Here is a 25,216-nt window from a genome sequence, read left to right as displayed (position 1 = left end):
CATTACTAATCCATTTATTCATTAACATAACTGAATAAATTGATGGCTTATCATCTTCTACTACTGTTAAGGAAAAAAATCTCATTTTTTTTTTCTCTGTTTTTGACAGTGATGATTGCTTTTGATATTTCATAAATGAAGTGACAGTTTGGTGTATTTGATTGAATGAGTTTGTACAAGCAAATACTGATTATCAGAATGAAGATGAAGATTAGTATTTGGTGGTGTAACCTGGTTTTGATTTGGGTTGTGTTTGTTCTCTTTTGTTTTGTGAGCTTATTTTCTTCTTCCCTTCTCTTTCATTTTCTTTGAGAGGAGAGGGGTGGTGGCTCATGTGAGCCACTGGGCTGCTTCTCCATAATTTGATTGGATTTGAGAAGTCACAGTTCCAATTGAGAGACCAGATTTTATTGAAATAGTAAGGAGAGAATAGATTATAGAAAAGAGCACAGGAAACATTGGTATTGCCGGATAGCAGAATCAATTTATAAAATGGCAATCCATACATGTTTCAATTTCTTTTTATAGCAGAATCAATTTTTTACCATACATCTTGACGCACGCCACCACTTTATTGGTGTGAGAGAGAGTCTCACGTACTCTCTCTCTTCTGGCCAGAGGGCGCGTGGAACTTCACTCGTTGGAGTCCGACAACGTAGGCTGGTTAGCATTCATGTGACACTTTTTTATGACTCTGATAGAGGATAAAGAGAAAAAACTTTCACGTATTTAGTATTATAATATATTGTAGCCTTTTTTGAATTTCATTTTTCACCTGTGGATGGTCCGGAATTGAGTTGATCATCCTCACTCAAAACCGTCTGATCTGACAACGAGCAAAGCACTAGACTTTTCATCAACTACACAAAAAAAAAGAATAAAAGAAGAAAGGTCAAAAGTACAGGGTCACTGTAAACGGTCTTTTCAGAAGGAGAATCGCCATTGTTGGAGCAGCCTTTGCTTCTCTCTCACCATATAAAGACCGTAATCAGTTAAAATTACAATGCTGACAAAGCAGAAGCAAACAGAGAGGAGAGAAGAGAAGATAGGAGGGTTTTAGCTTTCTTTCACTCCATGCTTCCATTCCTTCGTCTCGATACGTACGCCTCTTGAAACGATTCTCTCTCTCTGGTCGGTCGGACGAACCGGCCTCCTTCCGCCATGGTTTCGGTAGCAGGAGATTCTCGCTCCAATGAACTTCCTTCGGCAAAGCAGATTCACTACAGTTCTACCACCATCTCTTCTCCAACTTCTTCTAAAGTCCAGAGGACTCCAGGTCGATCCATGCGAACGATTCGTTCCAATCTCTTCGAGAACGACCGTTCTTGCTCTTTTCCTACTGCTGCTGCTGCTGCTGATGACAGAAATTCCGCCTCCGCTTCCGTCTCCGAGTACTTGTCGGAATCAGTGATCGATTTCAGACTCAGAGAGCTCGCTGTGGAGAGTGACAGGCCACTTAAGCCCTCTGTTCCTGATTCTGATCTCCTCGACCTCTCTCAAGCTTTCAGCGATTTCTCTGCCTGCAGTAGCGATATCTCTGGAGAGTTGCAGAGGTTAGCTTGCCTTCCTTCACCTGATCATGTTTACAACCCTGACGATGCTGTAGATCTGGAACCAGAATCTAACAGGGAATCTCTACTGGAGCCAAGGTCAGGGTTTCTCCAACGCGAGAACCTCTCCTCGGAGATCCTCGACAACGCTCCTCCGGAAAATCTGGAAACAGCCGTGGAGATATGTGTGGAAGGTCTCCAGTCATCGTCCATCTCTGTCCAAAGCTCGGCCGCAGCGAAGTTACGTCTTCTCGCTAAGAATAGATCTGAGAATCGAGCTCTCATTGGGGAATCCGGTGCGATTCCCGCCTTGATTCCTCTCCTTGGTTGCAGTGATCCATGGGCGCAAGAGCATGCTGTAACAGCTCTCTTGAATCTGTCTCTCCACGAAGACAACAAAACCCTAATCACGGATGCCGGAGCTATAAAACCTCTAATTTACGTTCTTAAAACTGGCACTGAGGTGTCAAAGCAGAACGCTGCTTGTGCTCTTCTTAGTCTCGCGTTGATCGACGACAACAAAATCTCAATCGGTGCGTGCGGAGCCATTCCACCTTTGGTTTCTCTACTCCTGAACGGGTCTACTCGGGGGAAGAAAGACGCGCTCACCACACTTTACAAGCTCTGTACGGTGAGGCAAAACAAAGAGAGGGCCGTAATCGCCGGAGTCGTGAAACCGCTAGTGGTAATGGTTTCAATGCAGGGGAGCGGCTTGGCGGAGAAGGCTATGGTAGTTTTGAGCAGCTTGGCCGCTATTCCAGAGGGCAGGTCCGCTATTGTCGAAGAAGGTGGGATTCCTGTTCTGGTTGAAGCAATCGAAGACGGATCGGCGAAAGGAAAGGAGTTCTCTGTTTTAACGCTTCTGCAACTCTGTGCGGACAATGTACGAAATAGAGGGTTGCTGGTGAGAGAGGGTGGAATCCCTCCGTTGGTCGCTTTCTCTCAGTCAGGAACCGCTCGGGCGAAGCACAAGGTACGAATTATATAGAGTTTCTTAAAACCGTAATTGACATTGTCGACTACTATTGTTCTCTGTTAGGGTTTCTACCTACCGTAAGCATGGTAATGGTTGAAAGGTTTACGGTTCACACGCCTAACATGGTTCGCCCCATCTCTACCAGTAATCAGTGCAAACTGTACAATGCACATGCCCTTTCATATGCACTTGTTGTACAGTGGTAGGGATGAGATGAATCATGGTTGGGTTTTTAGAGCATTGAAAATTTCTATGGTGTGTACTCGTAACAGCCAACTACCGGTGCTTTCCCTTTTCTCCCTCCATGTCTGGAAATGAACTTCGAGTTTGGCTGTGTGACTTGTAGGCTGAAACATTACTTAGGTATCTGAGAGAACCGAGGCAAGAGGCGTCATCTTCTAGCCCTATGGAGAGGTAATGAAATTCAGTCAGTACACTGGGTTCCTGTCTTCTTACATTTGTACATAGCTGCGTGTTCTTATTGTTTGTACACTCTGTAAACTGACCCGCAGATTATATCTAAACTAGATTTTGAATGTGTGATTTCATGATGGCTATGGGAATTTTGGTTTGATCCTGGGTTTTGTTTGGGCAATCCAAATTTCTGCTTAAACAGATTAAGAGTTTTGATTGAGGATTTACGAGAGGGTATGTTGCTGTAATGATCGATCTTATAGATTGTGTTCTAGTGGTACTGTATTAGGGAAGTATTGAGTGAGAAACAGAGTTACTTGAGTTCTATTTCTTAGTGACTGCAATTGCATGTCATAGCTTGCCTGTATGGTGTGTTTGTGCAGTGATGTAATCATGTAAAGAATTGGCAACCGAGCAATGAAACCTTGTTGTGTGATATATATCTTTTCGTTGATCCCTCTTTCCCTGTTGATCAGATTTTGACCTCCAATTGCATCATGTGGTTGCAAACCCTTGCACCATAAAGAACATTAAAAAAAAAAAAAAAAGATAAAACAGCCCGTGTCCAAAACAAAAACAGTCCAATCTTTAGATAGAAGAAACAATTTCAGCATTTCCCAAATCTTACATAGAAGAAACAACTACAGTATTCCCCAATTTATAGATAGAAGAAACAATTACAGTATTTCCCAATTTATGGATAGAAGATACAAGTCCAGTATTCCCCAATTCTTACGTAGAAGAAACAACTACAGTATTCCCCAATTTATCGATAGAAGAAATAATTACAGTATTCCCCAATTTATAGATAGAAGAAATAATTACAGTATTCCCCAATTTATAGATAGAAGAACTACTATAGTTGACCTAGACATCGTACTGGAATTTGCATAAACATAACTAAATGGAAGAGGTACTGTAATAAGGTCCTTACAAGTAACAAGAAAAGTACTATTCATTCACTTGACTGGTTTCATCTCAAGTGAGTTTCTTTCTCCATCTGATGCTTTGTTGAAAGGCCAAGGCTTGAAACCTCTCTCTAGCAATTTCTCGACCTCCTCAAATTGCAGACCTTTGGTCTCTGGTACATTGAAGTAGACGAACACTAGACCCAAGAAAGCAAAACCACAAAACAGGAGAAACGTGTAGGCCGAGCCTAGAGCTTGAGTTAAAGACAAGAATGATATACTAACGATGAGGTTTGATACCCAGTTAGCAACAGCGGCAATGCCTCCACAAAATCCTCTATATCTCAATGGGTATATCTCTGAGTTTACAACCCAAGGGAGAGTTCCCATCCCAGGTGCATAACAGATAATGTAGAGCCCCAAGCCCACTAATGCCAAGAATCCAAATCTGCTTGGACATCCTCTTGTGAACCATTCACCACCATATTTGCCTTTGCATGAACTCTTTGTTCCACCGTTTGAAGCCAAACATGCACCAGGTTGAAGCTGAATTCCAAGTGAAACCATGAAAATAATGTTTCAACTAGAATATGATATCTCTTAGGTAGAGAATCTAGATAATCAAATAACTGAAATGGATGAAGAGTACTTACATGATTGCCTCCGCTAGCACAGAACGCACAGTCTATAGATCCTTTCAAGCAAGTCATACAATTCCAAGTTGATGCATCTGAGGCTGTAAGGTAGTTCGGACATGTACTATTTGCACCAAATTTGGTAGTCGAATCTAACTTATTAACTGCAGGAGCATGGGTAGCAGCTAAATTGAACACAACAAATAGCACGAGGAGCCAAAAAATGATTCCAAACAAACTGAGAAGCAGCAACTTCCTCCTCCCAGTTCTATCTACAAAGAATATACTAATAATGGTACCCACAGCATTGAGACCGGAAGTAATAAGAGAGAGAGCCAGAGCTGTCTTATTGGAAGCATATCCAGCCAATTGAACTATGGTGGGACTATAATACATGACACTGTTGATTCCAACAAACTGTTGAGCCACTTGCAATCCAACACCAGCAATAAGCCCTCTACGGACAACCACATTACCCCATGCTCGACCAATTTTACTGAATAGATTACCATCACCAATGCTGCTCTCCTGAGCTATTTCATTTTCAATAGATGCTCGTAATGCCTCCACTTCGTTGTCAACTTCGTCTTCAGGATATAGTTTCCTCAAAATGTCTATGGCTTCCTCTTTTTTGTTCTATTTTTTTTTTTTGTTTATGGGAATAGGAACAAATTGAGAAAAATTGTTAGTAAGAGCCTCAAGCCAGGGTTTTCAAATCTTTCTTTTGTATGGTGAGAATAGATTATATCTTAAGGTAGAGGTAGACTAAAGCTTTTAAAAACCTGTGTGTAGACCTAGTCTGAAAGTTTAACACAGAAAACAGCCATGAAAGATAATTTCCAACAATACCTGTCTGTAGAGCCACCTAGGGGACTCTGGAAGGGACAACATCAATACAAATTGAACCAGAGCTGGAAGTCCAGCCACTCCAAGCATCCAACGCCAAGTTCCATCGACCTGAGATTGAAAAAATAAAAATAAAAAAATGTTAAATTAAGTAGGAGATAATGTTCTTTTAACTTAAATGTTATAGTATTACTACACCAAATATATGTACCCTTGTGAAGGCGAGATTTATAAGGTATGACAAAAATTGTCCTCCTGTAATCAACAAACCATTCATGCTAACAAGAGCCCCTCTAATTCTAGCAGGAGAAGCTTCTGAAATGTAAAGAGGTGCAGTCATGGAAGCCATTCCAACTCCCAACCCAACAAAAATTCTTCCCACGATTATAACTCCAGGACCAGGTGCAAAGGCCATGACTATTGCACCAACAAAGAACAAAATGTCTGCTCCCAAAATTGACATTTTTCTTCCAAACCTATCATTCATCCATCCACCAATTCCAGCACCAAATATTGCTCCTGCTACTGCCATGCTCACGATTACTTCCTATTGATGAATATATATGTGTAAACTGAATTAGATGTTAAAAAAAGGGGGGAGGGGGCATAATTCCATTATATTTTGTTCAATAAATGTGTTGTGAAGAAGGAATAGAAACTCCACACTCTACCTGGAAAAATGTTTTCTTGTCAACAGATGGAAAGTCATCTCGAATGTAAAGAAGTGCACCAGAGATAACTCCTATACACCAATAAGGGAAAAAGAAGGGAAAAAAAAATAAATAAATTTGTAAGGGAGTCAGATGGAAACTCTTATGAATTCATGGAGGATGATCTAGTTCACAGTATCGATCGCCCCGATAACGGTACATGTCAGCCGCATTGGACTGTATTGATACATTCTTAATTACCTGTGTCATAGCCAAAGAGAAGACCTCCAATGCCAGCAGACAAGGCTAGGCGCATGATATAAGGCTGCTTCCATGTTGTTGTTAAGCACTCTATGTACTCTGGTGCTTCAGCTTTGTGAACCGCTCCCTCCCCCATGTGTGATACGAGTGAGGGCTTATTAAAGGCTTTATGTTTTTTTTTGGTAAACAAAAGGCTCTATCTTCTAGTATTCGTCGTCACTCCGAATCAAGTCGTAGGAGCTTCTGCGTTGTAAATTTCTCTATCAAAATTTTCTTCCAAATTGCTTTCGCATCTCTTCTCTTCTCTTCTTTTCCTTTCCCTCCAGGCTCCAGTTGATGAGTGTATTGGGAAATGATATGTAAATCTTGGAGAAGGAGATCCCTTTTATATATATTTTTGTGTCCGAGAAAATTGCTCTCCCCACGGGCTATCCTATTTTAGATGTCATTTCCACCGTTTTAGAAAAGATGAGACAGGTAAGAAAGCAAATCCAGATTAATCCTTTTAACTACAACACTCCTGTCACGGTGGAAGGCTGCCATCTGTCATTTTCTAAATTGAATACTTTATTTGTGGTGTTGCGGTCGTTTAGATTCTCTGTTCTAATCTTATCAAAAGAACTAAAGAAAAAAAAAAAAAAGACGCTCTGTACTTCTAATCTTACAATCACCCATTTATCTTCTCCTTCATCCAAGTACTGTAAGCTCGAGTCTAGATCCTCTTCAACTAACTCTGTGGTGTAATACGCTCTTCTCTTCGCAACTATAAATAAAATCCCAACCGTTTAAAGCTTTGTCTAGAAATCGTTCAAAGTTTAATTTGAAAGCTTTGATGAAACAGTTTAACATGGTTTGAGCCTTTGGGGTATTATCGCATCACGCCCCTGATATCCCATGGTTTGAGGTATCGGTATCATATCGTTCGTATCCAGCGATACATAACGGTTTTGTTTTTGACTGATCCCGATACTGTGTGGATATCATATCAATGACAAGGTACGGACAAGGGGTAAAACAGTAAAAAAAAATCCTCTTTTAAAAGGAAAGCGGGGCAATTTTGTCCTATCCCGATCAGGTCCGTTTTTGTAATCGGTATCTGTCCCTGCTTCCTTCAAAAAATTAGATTTTTTTCTAAAATATTTTTACCCTTGTTTGTACCAGTCAACTAATATGAGATCAGCCAAGAATTGGTATTGGTCTCCATTGATACTAGTACGAATCGGCCGATCCGAGACCGATTCTTCAAATCATGATCCCGATATTGTGCCACACCATATTGGTGAAATGGTACAAACAAATGGTAAAATAGTAAAAGAAAAAAAAAACCCATATTTTATAGATAATCAGGGGAAAACTTGTCCGGTATGACCGATTGTGTTGATGTCAAGCATCAAGGGAGAGAGAGTTTGAGTGTTTTCACCAAACAAATGGTAAAATAGTATTAAAAAAAAACCATATTTTATAGATAATCAGGGGAAAACTTGTCCGGTATGACCGATTGTGTTGATGTCATGCATCAAGGGAGAGAGAGATGTTTGAGTGTCTATCTTAGTTACCTATTTGAATGCAAGTCACATTTATGGTCTTCGCCTATACTGATCCAATATCGGTCTCCGTCAATATCAATCTAATATCGATCTAGATCGGCCCAGATCGGTCAATTTTACCCTTAATTTTCATTTAAAATTTTGTTTTTTTATTTATTTTTATGACAATTATACCATTGATTCGATGATACCTGATTCAAGATCGGCCAGGAATCAGTATCGGCCTCCACCAATACCAATACCTCATTCCATGCTCCTACTTGACCAGATGAAACCGTAGACTCATTACTATATCAGCCATGTAATTTTTGTGTTATAGTTCGCTATATTATGGCACATTGATGAAAACTTTCTTGTATGACCCTAAATCAAAATTATTAATTTTTTACATAATTTCTTAGTCCTCTAAAGTCTAAACTACACCTATAATTTGTTACAGTTTTTATTAAAAGTTGGGAAATTTTCATGTACCTCCCCTGTAATTAGCATCCCTCAGTTTTGAAAAATTCTACATGCCCCCTTGAGATTCTTAAAAGTTAACACATTTAGGGTTGGACTAACAATGTTAAAATCAAGGGGTAAAGTGATAAAAATGCCCTTGCAAGGAAAAAAAAAATGCAACTCATCTTCCCCAACTCGTTTAGGGTTTGAAAAAACGGAAGATGAGTTGTATGTATAACTTAGTATTGTTGATTGTTTGCCTTACAGCTTAACATTGTTGGTCCTAATCAAGGGATAGAGTGACAAAAAAAAAGAAAGGAAGATTGTGCTTATTGTTTATTGTTGAGTTTAAAGACCTAAAGCTTAGTTCAATTTACAATTTGAACAATGGACAGAGAGTTTGGTAGGTTTTGGATTTGCTGTCCGACCGTACGTAAAACATACACAGATAAGATCCGGGCTCAGGTTTTAGAAGGGTAGGGATAAATTTGGAAATGCATAAGATCACGGAATTTCTCTAAGGGGTTCAACTCAGATAATAAAAAATAAAAAAATAAAAACCCCAAACTCCCTTGATTTTGTTTGGGTTTGGGTTGGGATTCTGAGTTTATGGATTGGGTTACGTTTAAGAAACTCATGATAAAAAAACAAAAAGGCATGCATTTGTTATGATCAACGGATCAATGGACAAAACCACCATGCATTAATGTTGGCATGATACATGGTTATAAGAACTAATACTCCGAAGTACTCACCAATTCCATTCACCATTTTTCTTCTTTTCTTTTTCAACCTAGATGTATCTTGTTAGAATTATAATGATGAAGCTTCAAATAAAAAAACTGAGATATTGGAGGAAATCATATAAGTTATCAGCGGGTAGGTACGTATTTATTATAAACCTTCATGTAGATTGATTATTTTTCACCTTTTTTGTGATAGGGCAATACTTGTAGAATTCCCTCTCTTGAGTTCTTTATTTTTCACCTTTTTTGTGATAGGGCAATACTTGTAGAATTCCCTCTCTTGAGTTCTTTATTCTCTTTAATTTCTTTCTCTCTATATCTAATCTCTTTCTATCTCTTTGGTGGTCTTTTAGGGTTTTCTATTGGTTTCGTACAACTACTAAAGAGATTTTGGGAATTTCTTGTTGGGTGCTCAGTTTCTATAGTTGAAATTGAGACTTGTGATTCTGCCCCTTCCCGGATGACTATATAGCAAATGACTCTGCTCTTAAATCGGAGCATACTACACTGATATCGATGTCCTCATGTTCTTCCCTCTTTTATTCCATTTTCAATGGGGGGTTAAGTGAGTCAGTATTATTTAAGGCAATACTACGGGCATAACCAAAATCATCATCAGCGCTACCCTTTTAGTTGTTAGGTCCAAATCAAAGGGGGTAATGGAAGAGGTATAGTCGACCTAGCTAGACGTTGTGCTGGAAAATGTAGAAACATAACTAAAATTAAGGAAGAGGTATAATTACACTAATTAATTATACTAATTATCTAGTTGAAATTGGTTAAAATTTTACAGTTTGTTTTTATTTTTGAGTATATTTTTACATGGTAAATGAAACCAAACTGATAAGACGAACCCAAACCGGTACACCCTTATTAGATCATGTTTTACTCACTCATTCTCACACCGAACGCGGTGAAACTAAATCAAAACAAGTCCAAACCGACCGATTTACACCCGTAACTATAGTAAATTTTTCTTTCTTTTTTCAGATATGGTGTTGCCCTTTTTGCTTCCATGACTATCCCCTCTATGCACTATTAATGGTAATAACAAGTGGGACACATTATTTGAGTTTCTATCAATAAAAGCTTAGGGGTTGGCCCGGGTCCCAGAGAATGTTCAGGTTTTAAAGAAAAAAAAAGTGGGATATATGTCATCTCAAAACCGGAATTAAAACATTCATATACAAATAGGTGATCTGGGCTCAGGTTTTAGAAGGGTTGGGATAAATTCCGAATTGCATATGGTCGCAGAATCTCCCTAAGGGGTGCAACTCTGGCCAGTTTAGGTTTGAGAAACTCATGCTGGATAAAGGGCTGGCCTGAGCCGGGCTGAGCTGGACTTGTTAGAATAATTTGTTCCAAATAGGGACAAAACTATAAAAATCAGGATCTCCATGGGGCATTCAAGAACACAATTAAACAAATAATAGAGAATCAAAGATAGAACCACTAACCTTGTTTTGAATCCATAGTGATGATAATCGTAACAGAAAATATAGACCAAAGACCAAGGTGTTTTCCCTCTATTCTTTATTCTTAAAGATAACTGGCTTGATGAGAATACTGTATGCACGTGGATCATAAACACTGAATATCTCCCTCTCTTTCCAGAATGCACTCCAGAGATTGAGAATAATTGTTGTGATGGGCTAGAGAGGGGACCTAGCTCTCTTTATATAGTAGTTCCTATAGGGCCTCTCTAATCATAGTCCCAGTAGGAACCTAAATGCTCACACCAAAGCCAGCCCACATAGGACTCTTAATACAACTCAATGACCCCCTTTATTAGACCAATAATATAATCAGCCTGAGTTTAAGATATTTAATATTAATCCATAATATTATAATATTAATCCTATTATAAAAAGTATTCTACCAGGATTGGGTTAGAGTTGAGGTGTCACACACAACCAAATTCATACAAATGTACATGCATGTAGGTGCCAACGTGCACTCCTAAGTCTAACCCCATTCTCTTGATTAAATTTACCATTCTATACACAACGGGAGTTCAGAGGGAGTTCTCATAATTTATTTGGCTCTATAAGCATATATTTCATTTTCTAAATTTTTGGTTTTTTTTTTTTGGAGAGGGTTCTCTGAGCAAGCGGCATAAGTGTGCAATGAGGTGTGACAAAACGGTATAGTATATAAGAGGGAAACAAGGTTAATTCATATGAGAAAGAGAGAAATAGACACAGAGATGCTAATGTACCCTGCCCTAGCAGCTCAGAGAACATTTCCCTTCTTGTCTTTATAAGAAGAGGAAAAAGTAGTGAAGGGTAGCTAAACTCCCATTCAGCCATGGTCGATAACATGGATGGACTATAAGTGTCATGTGGCAGCATATTTGGTGCCCAAATTTTAGTGCTAGGTGGAAGACCACCAACCCTAGTCTATTTGTGAAATTGCAATCTAAAAGGACTCTTACATGTGGTAAAATAATTCTAGTCAAAATTTGGTTAAAATATCATAATAGAAATTAAATTAAGCATGATATTTTTTTTTTAGTAGAAAAACAAAGCACGACAGTTGAACGGTTCAAAGTACACACGGAAGGTCTAATATAAGGTGGACCATATGGTTGAAAAAATCATGTATAATTGACAGGCTAGGTGATCTCACTGGAATTATTGTACAGATTGAAAGACTTGTATGGATTCTCTAACAAAAAAAAAAAAGATTTGTATGGATTCTAACACTACACAAGTACTCTCTCCCCCCCTACTCTCTCCCCCCAACGATTCTTCTTAGTTTCAGTTCTGTTTTCTACAATTCCCCTTTATTCCTACGTTCTTTTATGAACTAGTATTTCTGTTCTAGTTTCTTTGTCAAAGGGCTTCATACATATTGCTCTATTGCTCTGTATTGCTGGATTTAGAACTGAAATTTTGCTCACCCTGAGTTCTGTTCTTTAAGCTATTAATGTGTTTCTGTTAATGTATGCTTGGTGACGATTCTATTTGCTTCCATCTTCTCTATTTGATTAATTATCAGCGCCACCCCCTGCTATCTCTCTCTCTCTTGGTCATTGGATAATCTAGTTTTTTTTTTTGTTTTAATGTAAAGAGTATTTTGGTCAAATGAATTTCTGAGGTTAACACCGTTCAAAAATGGGTAACAATTGATTTTATAGTAGTTAATAGGTGTGCTTTAAAATATAGGTAAACGTCAGGGGGTGGCACTGATAATTTCTCAATAATAAAATGGTCAGAAAATTAGAACAGTATTTTTAATGAGTGTCCTAATGCCAATTTTTTTAAGGGAAATTATCAGTGCCACCCCCTGACGTTTGCCTATATTTTAAAGCACACCCACTAACTACCATAATATCAACCATTACCCATTTTTTAACGGTGTTAGTCTCAAAAATTCTTTTGACCGAAATACCCTTTACATTAAAACATAAAAAACCTAGATTAATCCAATGACTGAGAGAGAGATATTACCCAATCAGATTGTTCCAATGACCAAAATTCTTCCAATTTTTAAATTAAAATTGATTAAAATAATGCAACATCCACAAGTTACCCAGGGCACATGTTAGTGGACATCACCATAAACACAAACACTGCAGCAAAGCTCATCACACCATTTCTCACAAAGAAAACAGAAGGGTTTGTTTAAGATCGATACCGAAAAATTAGAATAAGAGAAGGAAAAAATCTGCGTTTGGGAAGGGGTGTAATACTGCAATGGGTGATTGCTAAGATGGGCTATGAAACCTGGGGAGATTCTAACTGTTATCCGAGATCTGATCTCTCTTTCTCTCTCTCCCAGCCCTCTTCAACCACGCAGAGTAGACCTTCCACACCCAACCCCATACCTCATCAACGCCGTAGGCGTGCTCAACCCCAAATCACCCTCCTTAGCCAATGCCGCCATGGTCCATTGAAGACTTCGGAACCTGCAAAAGAACAAAAGCGAAAATATCTCTGCCAGTAGAATAGATAGTATGTCTGGAATTCTTTATGGATTCTTAGATTTGGGTAGTTTGAGACTTCAACTTTCAACCACTACTTTCTCTTAATTTAATGAATAATTGCTGTGAATATGAATAACTTTAAATTTGATTTTTGGGCGGTGGGGGAAATTTAATTTTTCTTCCGTTTCATCATTAACCGGAGGAAATAGGAATGAGACGATGCTCATGGGTGACGTACGACCTATCTATCACCTCTGTTATTGCAAGAGGAGGAGGTAGAAGAGACGGATGGTGTTGCAGAAAGAAGAAGTACAAACAGAAGGGTTTCGGTTCCTTTACTAACCTGAAACACAACAGATCGTTGGAAAAGAAAAACAGAAAACTCATTTCAGTGGTGAAACAAGCAATAAGCAAAGAAAGGCAGATTTGGTCACCGGAGTAGGTCTCTTTTCAGAAGATGGTAGGTTGTATGGATGTTCTCCATGGTTGTCGGCTGAGTGTGAGGAAGAAGAAGGGTTTGTGGGAGTTCTAATTGAAAGGGTAGATTAGGTATTTTGCAACTAACAAGGGTAGAATTGTCTTTTAAACTACTGACATCACCACTTAACAACTCTTAACTAATGGTAGGAGGTCTGTGTGGAATTAGTTTGGTAAAGAGGGAGATGGCACTGATATTATGGTAGTTAGTGGGTGTGCTTTAAAATATAGGCAAATGTCAAGGGGTGGCATTGATAATTACCCTTTTTTTAATAATGGAAAACACAACATATTACCTTGATAAGATGCATGTCAAGTGCCTGTTAATTTATTAGTAGAAAGCATGCATTTGTTATGATCAATGGACAAACAAAACCACCATGCATTAATGTTGGCATGATACATGGCTATAACAACTCATAATCCAAAGGACTCACCATACACCCATTTTTTTTCTTTTTCTTTCTCAATCTTGATGAATCCTGTTAGAATAGGAGAAAGAATTATAATGTTGAAGCTTCAAATGATAAGATTGAGATATTGGAGAAAATCATAGAATTTATCTGGTAAGTACATATTTATTATAAACATTTAAGTAGATGGATTGTTTTTCATCTTTTTCTTTTCTTTTTTCTAAGAATTTTTTTTGAGAAAGACCAATAATAAGAATTCAATTCTCAATGTTCAATAGTAGTGAAATAGGTAGAGGAGTGAAGGTGACTCTGTGGCGATGTCGCTGTTAGTTTCCAAGAACAAAGTTCCTTGGTGTGTTTGGCAGCGTTGGATAGGGGTGTCAATGGGTCGGGTTGGGCCGGGCCTGCCCTAAACCCTGACCCAACCCTAGAGGCCTTAACCCTGACCCTGACCTTGACCTTGACCCGACCTTGCCAGGGTCAAGAAACTCTCAACCCTGACCCGACCCGACCCTGCCTGGGTCGCGCCGGGTCGGGGTGGTCCTGATTTATGGCACGTCCACGTGTCTCATTAGTCCAAGTTTTTGTAACAGAGGATCTCAACCTATGGGACAGCTAATAAATATGTTGAAAAAAACGGCGTGTGTATAGACTCTCTCTCTACAATTGTAACGGTGCCCCTTCAATAGGCCTGGAAGCTTATAGGGGCTACAACTAAATAACAATCATGTCAGTGACTCTTTTTATGGCCCTGATCAAAATAGTAGATGATCTACTCTTTTTATGGGTTCCCACTCCATGATGATGACAAAGCTAGTACTTATCTCTCTACAATTCTCTTCTGGTTTTTTTTCCTGTTTTTTTTTGTTAAGAAAATACTTATATTAAGTATATAATATATATATATAATATTATATACTTATAATTAATATAGGGTCGGGTCAGGCCAGGCCGGACTAGGCCCAGAATCTAAACCCTGACCCGACCCGACCCTATCAGGGTCAGACTATAACTAAACCCAAACCCGCCCTCAAGGTTGAAAAATCAGGGTCGGGCCCGGGCCGGGCTCAGGGAGGGTTCGGGTGGGTTCGGGTCAGCCGGGCTTTATTGACACCCCTAGTGTTGGAGCAGCCTTAAAACTTTTCTTGGATCTATTATGTGGAAAATCACCCACTACTACCGAGAAGCAAACACGGTAGCGGACTTCCTTGTAAAATCTGCAGCTACTTCGCAAGTCTCTTCAACTATGGTGCATTTCCCCCCGTTGGTTCAGGATGATCTTCTATGTGACGCACAATGTAGACCAAGATTTCGTGGATTCTCTTAATTTTAGAGAATGTTTTGATTTTGCTTTTGTATCTCCCTGTTGATGGCATGGCCGAAGGTGGGGAGATGCCTCAGCATCTTGTTTAGTTGTGTTTGTTTTGTTTAGGCTCTTTCGCGTTGTATTATTATTTTTCTTTCCCTTTCTTTCAATACAAATGATCTTTTAGCCAAAAAAAAAAAAAGGGAGAGGAGTAGAAACAAAGAAAAATACTTTTTGCAATTGTTGCACTCAATTTATTTGTCCACTAAGTTGGTTGATTCCTGTTAAGCGATGATATCATCAGCATAGAATCCGTGAGGGTTTGATTTACCTCCGCTTCTCTCCTTCGCCACCCGTAAAGTATCAGCCACCGAGCGTCGCCGCCTTCCAATCGAACCTCCTCTCAACTACAACAATGTTCTATAAACCCAATTCGATTTGAGCGGTTGCAGAGGTAAGGGTGAGCAGACTTGAGCGGGAATGATGAGTTTCCCAATTCGGCTCTGCCGCTTGAGGAATTGAATAGGACTTGAAGAGCATCAAGAACAAGCAAATTCTTTACACAGAATTTGTTCATATTTGTCGCAACCATTGTTCAAGTGACTAGGAGGCACATTCCTTACACAGAATTTGTTCAAATTTGTCGCAACCATTGTTCAAGTGATTAGGAGGAGTTGGAATTAGTAAAAGTGATGAAACTAATTAATGGTGGTGGTAGTTCGGGAAACACTATTTTTTTCCAAGGCGAAGAGGTTTAGCCAAGGTACTAAAACTCGGGTCTTGGTACCAACTCGGCCCTTGGAAAAATCGAGTCGAGTCGAGATCTCGTAGAGTTGGTGCATTTTTTTTTTCCGACTCGAAGCCTCAATTCTATTAGCGGGATTAATGGAAGAATCCCTCCATTGGTGCTGGCCACCTTGCCTTCCATTTTTATCTTCTCTTCATTTTTGTAAAGTCTTTTATTGTAAAGCTTTCCTTCCATATTGGTTCCCTCAATCAAGGGATTGTATTGCTTGTATTTTCCTTTATATTTGCATCATTGTATGCTCAATAGACTCACTGCAGATTTTATCCATTCTCTAAATTTGACATGGTATCAGTTTGAATATTTGCAATAGTTTGAACATCTCTCTTCCAGCTTCCCAACGGCAACAGGTTCCACCACTGGTCCCTCCTTCAGGACCTAGGGGTCCATCAGTCCTCTGGCATGCGCCTCTACTGTGATAATCAAGTTGTTCTGCACATTGCCGCCAATCCTGTGTTTCATGAGCATACAAAACACATCGACATTGACTATCATGTAGTATGTGAACGCATTCAGGATGGCTTGATTTCCACATCTCATGTTCCGTCTCACATGCAGCTTGCTGACATCTTCACCAAACCCCTGGGTCACGACACTTTTCATACACTTCTTCCAAGTTGGGCGTTCGTAACCTACACTCTCCAACTTGAGGGGGAGTATTAGAGGGATTAATGGAAGAATCCCTCCCTTGGTGTTGGCCACCTTGCCTTCCATTTTTATCTTCTATTCATTTTGGTAAAGTCTTTTATTGTAAAGCTTTCCTTCCATATTGGTTCCCTCAATCAAGGGATTGTATTGCTTGTATTTTCCTTTATATTTGCATCAATGTATGCTCAATAGACTCATTGTAGATTTTATCCATTCTCTAAATTTGACACACTCAGTGGGTTTTAGAGCTAGTTTGGGTTTGAAACTTGGTATTCAGTCTATTTTAGGCCATTTAAACACAATAGCATTATCAGATTTTGCAAAAACAAAGTCCACATCTAAGTTTCAATTCAAACCATAGGTTGGTAGGTGATGACGTATTAAACTACCCTACTCTATACATAATTTAGTAATAGAAAGCAAGCAAAACATTCAATTAATAGCTAAACAACTTAAATAAGAATTGAAAATGTTAAAGTGATACATCAAACTGCTTAACAGTGTTAATTACAACTATCATCACATAAAATGACTTTGAATCAAGTATTCAGTCCCCGCTAATGTCACATAGTCTTCCCATGACATAGTGTTGTTGTGATGTTGCATATAGTGCACCACAGCAAGCATATAAGAGTTCTGTCGAGTTAGGTAAGTAAATACATAGTAGATGGGTCATTTCCATGGTCAACCCGAGATCCGAGATCTCGCCGAGATATGTCGAGTTAGGTAAGTAAATACATAGAAGAATGGTCATTTCCATGGGTCAACCCGAGATCTCGACTCAAGATCTACGAGATCTCAGCAAGATATTGCACATTTATGTACCATATGCTATCTCGACTCGGTTTCTCAGAAAATCGAGAAGAGAGCCGAGATCTCGCCGAGTCAAGACGAGTTTTAGAACTATGGGTTTAGCATGTGATTCCCCAAGCTTATTGAATCCACTACTTCATCCCCTTAACTTGAAACATAGCTAATGTTACCAATCTGTATTACAGGTGATGAAGAAGATTAATGAGGAAATGTCTAAGGTAATTCTTGAACTCGGAAGTCTACGAGAAGAATTCGAAAAAATAAAGAAGAAAACGAAGATCGAGTAAAACTGGGACGGTTGTCCAGAGAGAATTACTCGGTGTTTTAGGTTTTATTATCATCCAGAATTCAGTCCTATTTTGCCTTACCTTCTTATAAGCTATCCTGGCAGAAAATGGCTCCTATCTGTTTCTTTGTTCATGTATTTTGTTTCCTTCTTGGCCTCCTCTTCATCCTACTTACTGGTAAGGATCCGAACCCTGAAGCAATGAAGAAGTTGCATGTTCCCTCCGCCCTGGAGCGGTTGATGAAGAAATGGGACTTTGACAAACCTCTGGTCGACGTCGGTTGCAGAGGTGAGGGTGGACAGAGTTGAGCGGTTGCAGAGGTGAGAAATGAGCAGTGGTGAACAGTTGCAGAGATGGGAAGGTTTCTTTGACTGAAGGAAAAGAAGAATTCCTTGTTTTAAGGAGAAGGGCAACATTGTCAAAAATTAGACAGTTATTAATGGTTAAAAGGCTAATCCCATTAGTTTTTGGGTTGGATTTGATATTTGGGTACTTAGTGGGCTCGCATTAAAATAAAGGTGTAACAAGGGTGTAACTCAGGGGATAGCGTTGATAATTTCCAAAAAAAATATTTGATTTAACAAAAGATATTGGTATAGTATTTATCCTTCTTAATAATCAGAATATTAAGATCTAGGGAGTTTCTTTAGTTTATTAAATCAGAAGATCAATAAAATCAACTCAGATCTTGTTCAAAGAGAGTAAGTTTTCCAAACCTTCTTCTATTTTTGGGCTCTATGGCAAACATGATTCTTCTATACAGAAGGACGAGGAGTTGCAGTTCTTCAAGCATGAGATGGCTTATACTGAGGTTTTAAGTTTTAAGTTTTAAGTTAAAAGTTAATTACTTGAACTTAACCCTCCCAGATGAGATATTGAGATGTTATGCAATGACTTATTATTATGGGTATTTGAACTCCAATGGTCCCAGCTGAACCAATCCAATTAAATCCTCAGTCCTTCCAAGGAACCGCTAAAGTTGGAATAAATTAAAAGCAAAAAAGAAAGAAAGAAAAAAAAAAAAAGAACAACTAGAGTAAATTATGATTCCGGCTGTATAATTTGGAAATACAGGGGGTTGTATTGTATTTAGGATAAACCTCAAGGGGTCGCAGTGTAATTTATCCTATATAAAAATACGAGTACAAGAATAACCATCAGATGTGAGGTTGGCAGACAAGAATAGCTTATTTAAGTTACTGAAATTTCTATATCTCATATATCTACTAATCTACATTATAAAAAATTGGGTAAATTATACGTCAGCCCCTGGTTTTCAATCAAATCTCAGATCATCCCCTAATTTTTGAAAATAACTCAAATCATCCCCTCTACGGTAACAGTGTTAGTCTGCTTTAGTTATTGGTGTGAAATGACTATTTTACCCTTGTACTAAAACATTAGAATTAAATTTATAATATTACCCTTCCTTCATCTTCAACATTGGTTAAGGGTAGTTTAGGGATTTAAATTTATTTAACTGGCTGACATCATCACTTAACTGCATAAAACTAACGAAAGGGACTAACTTGTCATATTGGGGTTTAAACCAAGGGGTGATTTGAGTTTTTTCAAAAACTAGGGGGTGATCTGAGTTTTGCTTGAAAATCAGGGAGTGACGTGTAATTTACCCTAATAATAATAAATTCTCCATTGCATGATTCAACATATTTGCCATGTGGTAGATTTTTTTTTTTATTTTTTAAGTGTCTATCCAACTGCCCTTGGAATGCATTCCAGGTCGATTTTGCATTCTCGAACAACAAAAACAACTATTTTTATCATCTGAGAATGCGAAATCGACCTGGAATACATTCCAAGAATATGTACCAAACACAATCTTTGTAAATTTTCTTTCTTTCAATGCTATTACAAAACTTATGAAGCTGAAATCAAACCGGATAATCGAAACAATCAAAAATTAGATAATCAAAACTGAATAATAATCGATTTTGGTTTAAAAATTTGAACCAAATTATTTGGTTTAATTTCGATTTATACCTATAACATCATGAAACTGAGTCAAAACTGAACCGTTTTGCAAGAATTGAGCTGATAAACATCCCTACGCGGCTATGCCCACGTAGATGAAAATGCTACATGTCACTAAGCACAGTGATATTACCAGGGATTTATAGATCGGATCGGCCGATTAGAGCCGATCCTGATTCCAACCAATCCAGAGATCACACCAATCCCGAGTCCCGAATCAGTAGGGTTGGGGATCTACAGCCTGAAGCCGATTCCGGCTTATTCTGGTTCTATTTGGATCAAAACTGGCCGGGACCAAAGCCGACCCAAATTAATCAGACAATCTCAATCAAGTACGGCCCACTTAGAGGTTGGAGGAGGCTGGAGGCCCATCTGTGTTTTTTGTTGGGCTGGTTTGGCCCATCTCTTCTCCTCCTCTACTTTTGGATGGATATTCACACAAGGAAAAAAAAAAAAAAAAAAACTTTTGAAAGATCATTCGGATTGAGACTTCCCAGTATGACACTTCATGTCTTTTGATCATATGGATTTAATTCACGGTATCAGTGATCATATCGGTCGTCATAGATACCAATATCGATACCTACATAACAACCTCATTGGGCCGTATTGGTTCCAATTTCGTATCAAAACATCATTTTACATTAAAAATATACCATAATTTGTATCATATCGGCTGATACAGATCATTCAAGTATCAATATCGGTCACATAACAGTCAATATCGATAGGTATTGGCCGATAACACCAATCCAATACCGTATAGCATCAAGCCAATAACCCCAGCATTTTCCTCTGTCTCTCTAACCTTTTCTTGGGTTATAGTTAAACAAAGGGTGGGCGGGGGGTGGGTTGTTTGGGTGTTAAAGATGGTGACCTTAGAAAAAGGGCCTGGCCCTATTCCCACTTGTCTAAGGGACGGGGTGTGGTGCAGAATAAAGAATGGGCCTCATCCCAACTTGGCCCATCTTGCCTAGGGGATATGTTACCCGTGGCTGTCACGGGCCAGGGTGTTCAAGGTTGAATAATATCTTGGTAGGATATGATTGAGGCATGGTTTTAGTGCATGGTATCGGATTGGGTATTGGTTATCTTCAAAATCGATATGATACTGATATAGTATCGGACAAGTTTATCCCTGAGTTTTCTTAAAAATGGGTTTTCTTGACTATCTTACCCCTTGTCCGTACCATTCCACTGATACCATATCGGCCAGGTATTGATATCAATCACCTTCGAACCTGTCCAGTATCAACTATATCGGACGATCCGATACATATACCTCAAACCATGGATTGAGGGCAACTTTTGGGGAGAGGTTGGGCACACCTCTAGCTTTCTTGGAGCTAGCTGCTCAACCAATAGAGGGACTGACATGAGAAGGGTAGGGGGACTTTAACAAGGTGAGACTTTTTGCTCCCTGTACAAGGAGCTGAGCCGGACTCTCCAACGTAGGGGTAGGGTGATCATTTCACTACCCCTTGTGTCTGACATTACACGTGACCAATCAACATTCTTTTTTTTTTCAATTTTTTAGAATATTATTTTGATGGGATTACGCCCAGACTAATGGGAATCGTTGTCCCCTCCAAGTCACTACCCTCTCCAATTTCTCCAATTCCTCACATGAGAACGGATAAGATCACCCTACCTCCTGCCCGAAAATACTACTCAAGGGGAGGTCCACTCCCTTCTATTAGAGGAATTGAAAGAACTGGCGGTGCCCGCGAATTAGAAGTGATAATTATTCGGACTCTAATGGTTGTCTTGAAAAAGATAATATCTACATGAGAGTCCACATTTTCAGAATAGAAAAGAAGGATTGTAAGATTAGGTCAATATTCAATGGATGACTAAAAGATGATTCAAGGACACTATTATCTTCTGCCAAGTTTGACTTTAGTATAACCCAACGGTGGTAGAGTGACTTCTGTCACTACCAATGCCCACAAAAACCTGCAACTTTGAAAACAAAATACTATTTTTCACAAACACATTACTAAACTTTGTGGTGAACATTGCATTGGGCCCAAAAGAGAGGTAGTGCCTCTTATCTTTTTCAACTAAGTGGGCGGTTTCTAAATTCTAACCTAAAAAAAATTAAAACTAATTTGGCGGTTTTGCTATTAAACTATCATCTTCTAAGTTTCTATATTGTTTTCTACCAAAAAAAATATAAAAAATTCTATATTTTTTCTTTTTAGGGTAAGGATCAATAATGATATTGATTCAGAATTTTGTGTAAAATTTTTTCTTTCTTTTTTTCCAATACTGAATGGATAATTTTTAAATAAAATCAAAAGATAAAATAGAGTGGATAAGAGTGCTGATCTTGCATCCTATTATTGCCATGTGGCATGCCTAATTGATACGTAACAATATCGATCACCAATGATATCGATACATATTGGCCGATATAATCTTTTATTTTTTTTCAATAGTATCAATACAATCAAAATTAACTTCACATAAGAAGAAGACACCAGGTATCAAATCTGGGGTCCTACGTCAATTGTATGGCCAACCTCATATTACAAATTTTTCTTCAAATTTTCAATGTTCTATAATTATGTAAAGAGTTGTGTTTTTCTATCATTTTTATTTGCTTTATTTGACTGCTACCGTCAAATTGATACGTATCAGAGAGTAGAGTCTACTTCTCCCCAAAATTTTGGGTTAGAGCTCTACCATCCATGAATCTGCTCATCCAAAACAAAATTTTCATTGACAAAAGGAGTACAAAAAAGGGTTTTCTTCTTATTAATATGCTTAGTGAAGTATAATGTTTCACTATTTACCATATCGGAGTACATGAGTTAGTCCCTGTGATAGAGGATCAGGCAAACACATATTTGGTACAAGTTCAACTTAAATTGAGTAGAGAAAATAGTTAAAATTATAAAAGATGTTATTTTGTATTTTATATTCACCTCCAGTTGATGGTATTTTGACAATTTCATTAAAACTTTGAATAAGAGTTTGAACAACTTTCTTCGCTTATTTTGGATTAAAATTTAGCCATTGAGATGTGTGTGTGGTTCTTTATCAAATGGACTAATTCAAGTACTATCAAATGGAAAATAGTGAAGCGTTATATTTTATTGGTCATAGTGATGCTTAGAAGGGCCCCAAAAAAAATAGTCACAAAAAGATTCATATTGTAGAAGGAATAATAATAAAGAAAACAATTGAATCTTTTGAGATTGCTTGCCGCTCCATATGTTTGAAGGCAAAATAATACAAAAATAAAAAGTATCATGTAAAATCAACGTAAAAAAATTGTGCTTTTGCCAAAAAAAATCTTTTATATTGCTTTTATCTGCAAACAAACAAAAGTAAAAAAAGAAAAATTAAAATCAAATACTAAAAATTTATATTTTTCTTTAAATAATTGAAATTTACGGTTAGCTTATTGAATATTTGCTTCTATACCTAACTAAATTACTTAATTATCTTTTATTTTATGAATCACCCCTTATATGAGTAGGTACCTATGTTGGTATATCAAGAAGAAATCTCAAGTTCAATATTCAAGAGATGCTCCAAGGGGTGGTTAGAGCTCCAACATAACCAATTTTTGTATACCAGACTTGAACATCCACCCACCAATATAAACCAAAATCAGTGATTTTGGCCATTCCTACCATTAGATAGTAAAATTGTCTCTAGACTAACAACAGAATATTTCACAGCCCATATCAGCCATATTATCCATACTATCTATGTTGGTGTTGTATCACCTCTCTAACATTCTTAACTACTCTAAAAAAAAAAAAAGAAGAAGAAGAAAGAAATCATGTGAAATGGGAGGATTTTAATTCTCTCTAATTCTCTAAAGCGTGCAATGCAATAGTTCTGGGTGGAGATGTCGACACCTAGCAATTCGGACATCCAAATCCAATGGTCCAAGCTCATTGACTTTCATTTTTTTTCTTCTCGAGATTGGCACCATTGGATGTCCGAACTACCATGTGTCGACATCTCCATCCCGAACTGTCGCAATACACAGTTTTAGGGAATTGGAGAGGACTATTTTCCAAAATGAGATCTGATCCCATATCTTTGCTATTAATAATAAGAGACATTATCACCATCGAGGATGGCACCTCACCTCTTTGAACGATATCAAGATGGTGAATCTTTGAATGACATCTTTTGGTTATTAATTTATGGGATTCGAATAGAATTAGAATTTCTAAAACATTTTTAGAATTATTGGCATGTTGTCCACATCACTTATAAAAATAATGACGTATGAAGTATTTAAAGTATGAATGCTTGAAAAATAAGGAAAAATCCCACTAGACACTTCTATTCAAGGAGGCCACCAAATATGACAGATATTTTAACCATTAAGCTCTCCACCTACCCAACAATTTGAATTAAAAAATAATAATAATATAACTCCAACTTTGTCATATTTGTTCATGTTTCCTTAAAATATCTTGAAAAAGATATCACTAAAACATAAATATATCATTGAAAGATTCTTCTATTATTTACTAGCAGCCACTACTTGGCATGCCTTGAGGAGTTAATGCTTCACAACAAAATCTCATATAAATCCATCGGACTTATTAAGATATAAGAGGTTTTGTATGGCAATGTTTGTTTCGGTGTAAAATTTTTCCTTCAAGTGATAGATTTTGTGAACGTTTTACTTTATGTAAAAATTTTCTTATGTTTCAATCTCGTTTGTTTATTTTAAATCTAAACAATTAATGAAAAATCCAATTTTATATAATAATAAAAAAAAAATCGTTTTCTACCCCCAAAAGAAAATACATATGAGAAAATTGCCAAAACATGGATATGTCGAGAGAAGGATCTCTAAACAGTCAACTTAGTTTTGTCATGCGATGAGACAATGCAACAGTTTTGATGGTTGGATAAATAACACATTTTTTCAACTGACAATTGTCGAATTCCAAAGCCAAAAGCAGTCACATATAGTAATATACTTCTTCTGTGTTGGCATGAACCTTCTTCACAGTTTAGTATTCATAGATCTTCAGAATTAAATTTTGCTACATTATCAATTTCAATTGCGTTGAAGTTTGACATGTGAGCATAAACTCACTTGTCTATAATATTTAGGTTTCATATGACATTACAACATCTCTACCAAAAAAAAAGACATACAACATTGATTTATTGATGTTTTGATATGATCAATAAACAGTGCACAAAAATTTGATGCTTCTAAGTGTCACTATGCCTAGTGAAATATAACGTTTCACTATTTGCTATTTGACCGTACATAGTCCATGTGATAGAGGACTTTACGTACATCTCAATACTAAAATTTTAGTCCAAAACAAGAAAAATTGCTCAAACTCTCAAACTCTGATTCAAAGTGTTAGTAAAATTACCCAAATAACATCAAATGGAGATGAATATAAAATACGATATGCCATGTTTTTTTTTTATATTAGTTACTTTTTCTACTCATTTTAATTTTTAAGTTGAAATATTACCAATATTCTCTATCACATGGACTCATGTACATGTGCTAAATAGTGAAATGTTATACTTCACCTAGTATAGTAACACCAAGAAAACCCTAAAAATTA

At 37.7% G+C, this 25,216-nt stretch overlaps 2 protein-coding genes and 1 long non-coding RNA gene across 4 annotated transcripts; 2 read left to right on the top strand and 1 right to left on the bottom strand.

Annotated features, from left to right (window-relative positions):
* The first annotated feature begins 1,093 nt into the window (after positions 1–1,093).
* Positions 1,094–6,159, top strand: LOC122640606 (U-box domain-containing protein 4-like). Of its 2 annotated transcripts, none has more exons than XM_043833823.1 (3): positions 1,094–2,523; positions 2,873–2,940; positions 6,027–6,159. In XM_043833823.1, the coding sequence occupies exons 1-3, from the start codon at positions 1,162–1,164 to the stop codon at positions 6,109–6,111; spliced, it is 1,515 nt and encodes a 504-aa protein (XP_043689758.1). In that variant the 5' UTR covers positions 1,094–1,161; the 3' UTR covers positions 6,112–6,159. The 2 variants fall into 2 exon arrangements, with proteins under 2 accessions (XP_043689758.1, XP_043689759.1); XM_043833824.1 differs by lacking the exon at positions 6,027–6,159 and adding an exon at positions 5,636–5,770.
* Positions 3,550–6,379, bottom strand: LOC122640605 (inositol transporter 4-like). The gene is made up of 6 exons (XM_043833822.1): positions 6,241–6,379; positions 6,001–6,071; positions 5,541–5,876; positions 5,333–5,440; positions 4,502–5,119; positions 3,550–4,394 (listed from the first exon to the last, which is right to left on the bottom strand). The coding sequence occupies exons 1-6, from the start codon at positions 6,374–6,376 to the stop codon at positions 3,900–3,902; spliced, it is 1,764 nt and encodes a 587-aa protein (XP_043689757.1). The 5' UTR covers positions 6,377–6,379; the 3' UTR covers positions 3,550–3,899.
* Positions 6,264–20,797, top strand: LOC122640608. Its single transcript, XR_006329705.1, has 5 exons — positions 6,264–6,378; positions 10,870–10,876; positions 17,634–17,647; positions 18,350–18,352; positions 20,787–20,797. It is a non-coding gene; the product is annotated as an uncharacterized LOC122640608 (long non-coding RNA).
* Positions 20,798–25,216: the final 4,419 nt, after the last annotated feature.

This window comes from Telopea speciosissima, chromosome 9, assembly GCF_018873765.1.
Source record: "Telopea speciosissima isolate NSW1024214 ecotype Mountain lineage chromosome 9, Tspe_v1, whole genome shotgun sequence".
In the NCBI taxonomy this organism is placed as follows: Eukaryota; Viridiplantae; Streptophyta; class Magnoliopsida; order Proteales; family Proteaceae; genus Telopea; species Telopea speciosissima.
This window is presented reverse-complemented; position numbering and strand designations above follow the sequence as displayed.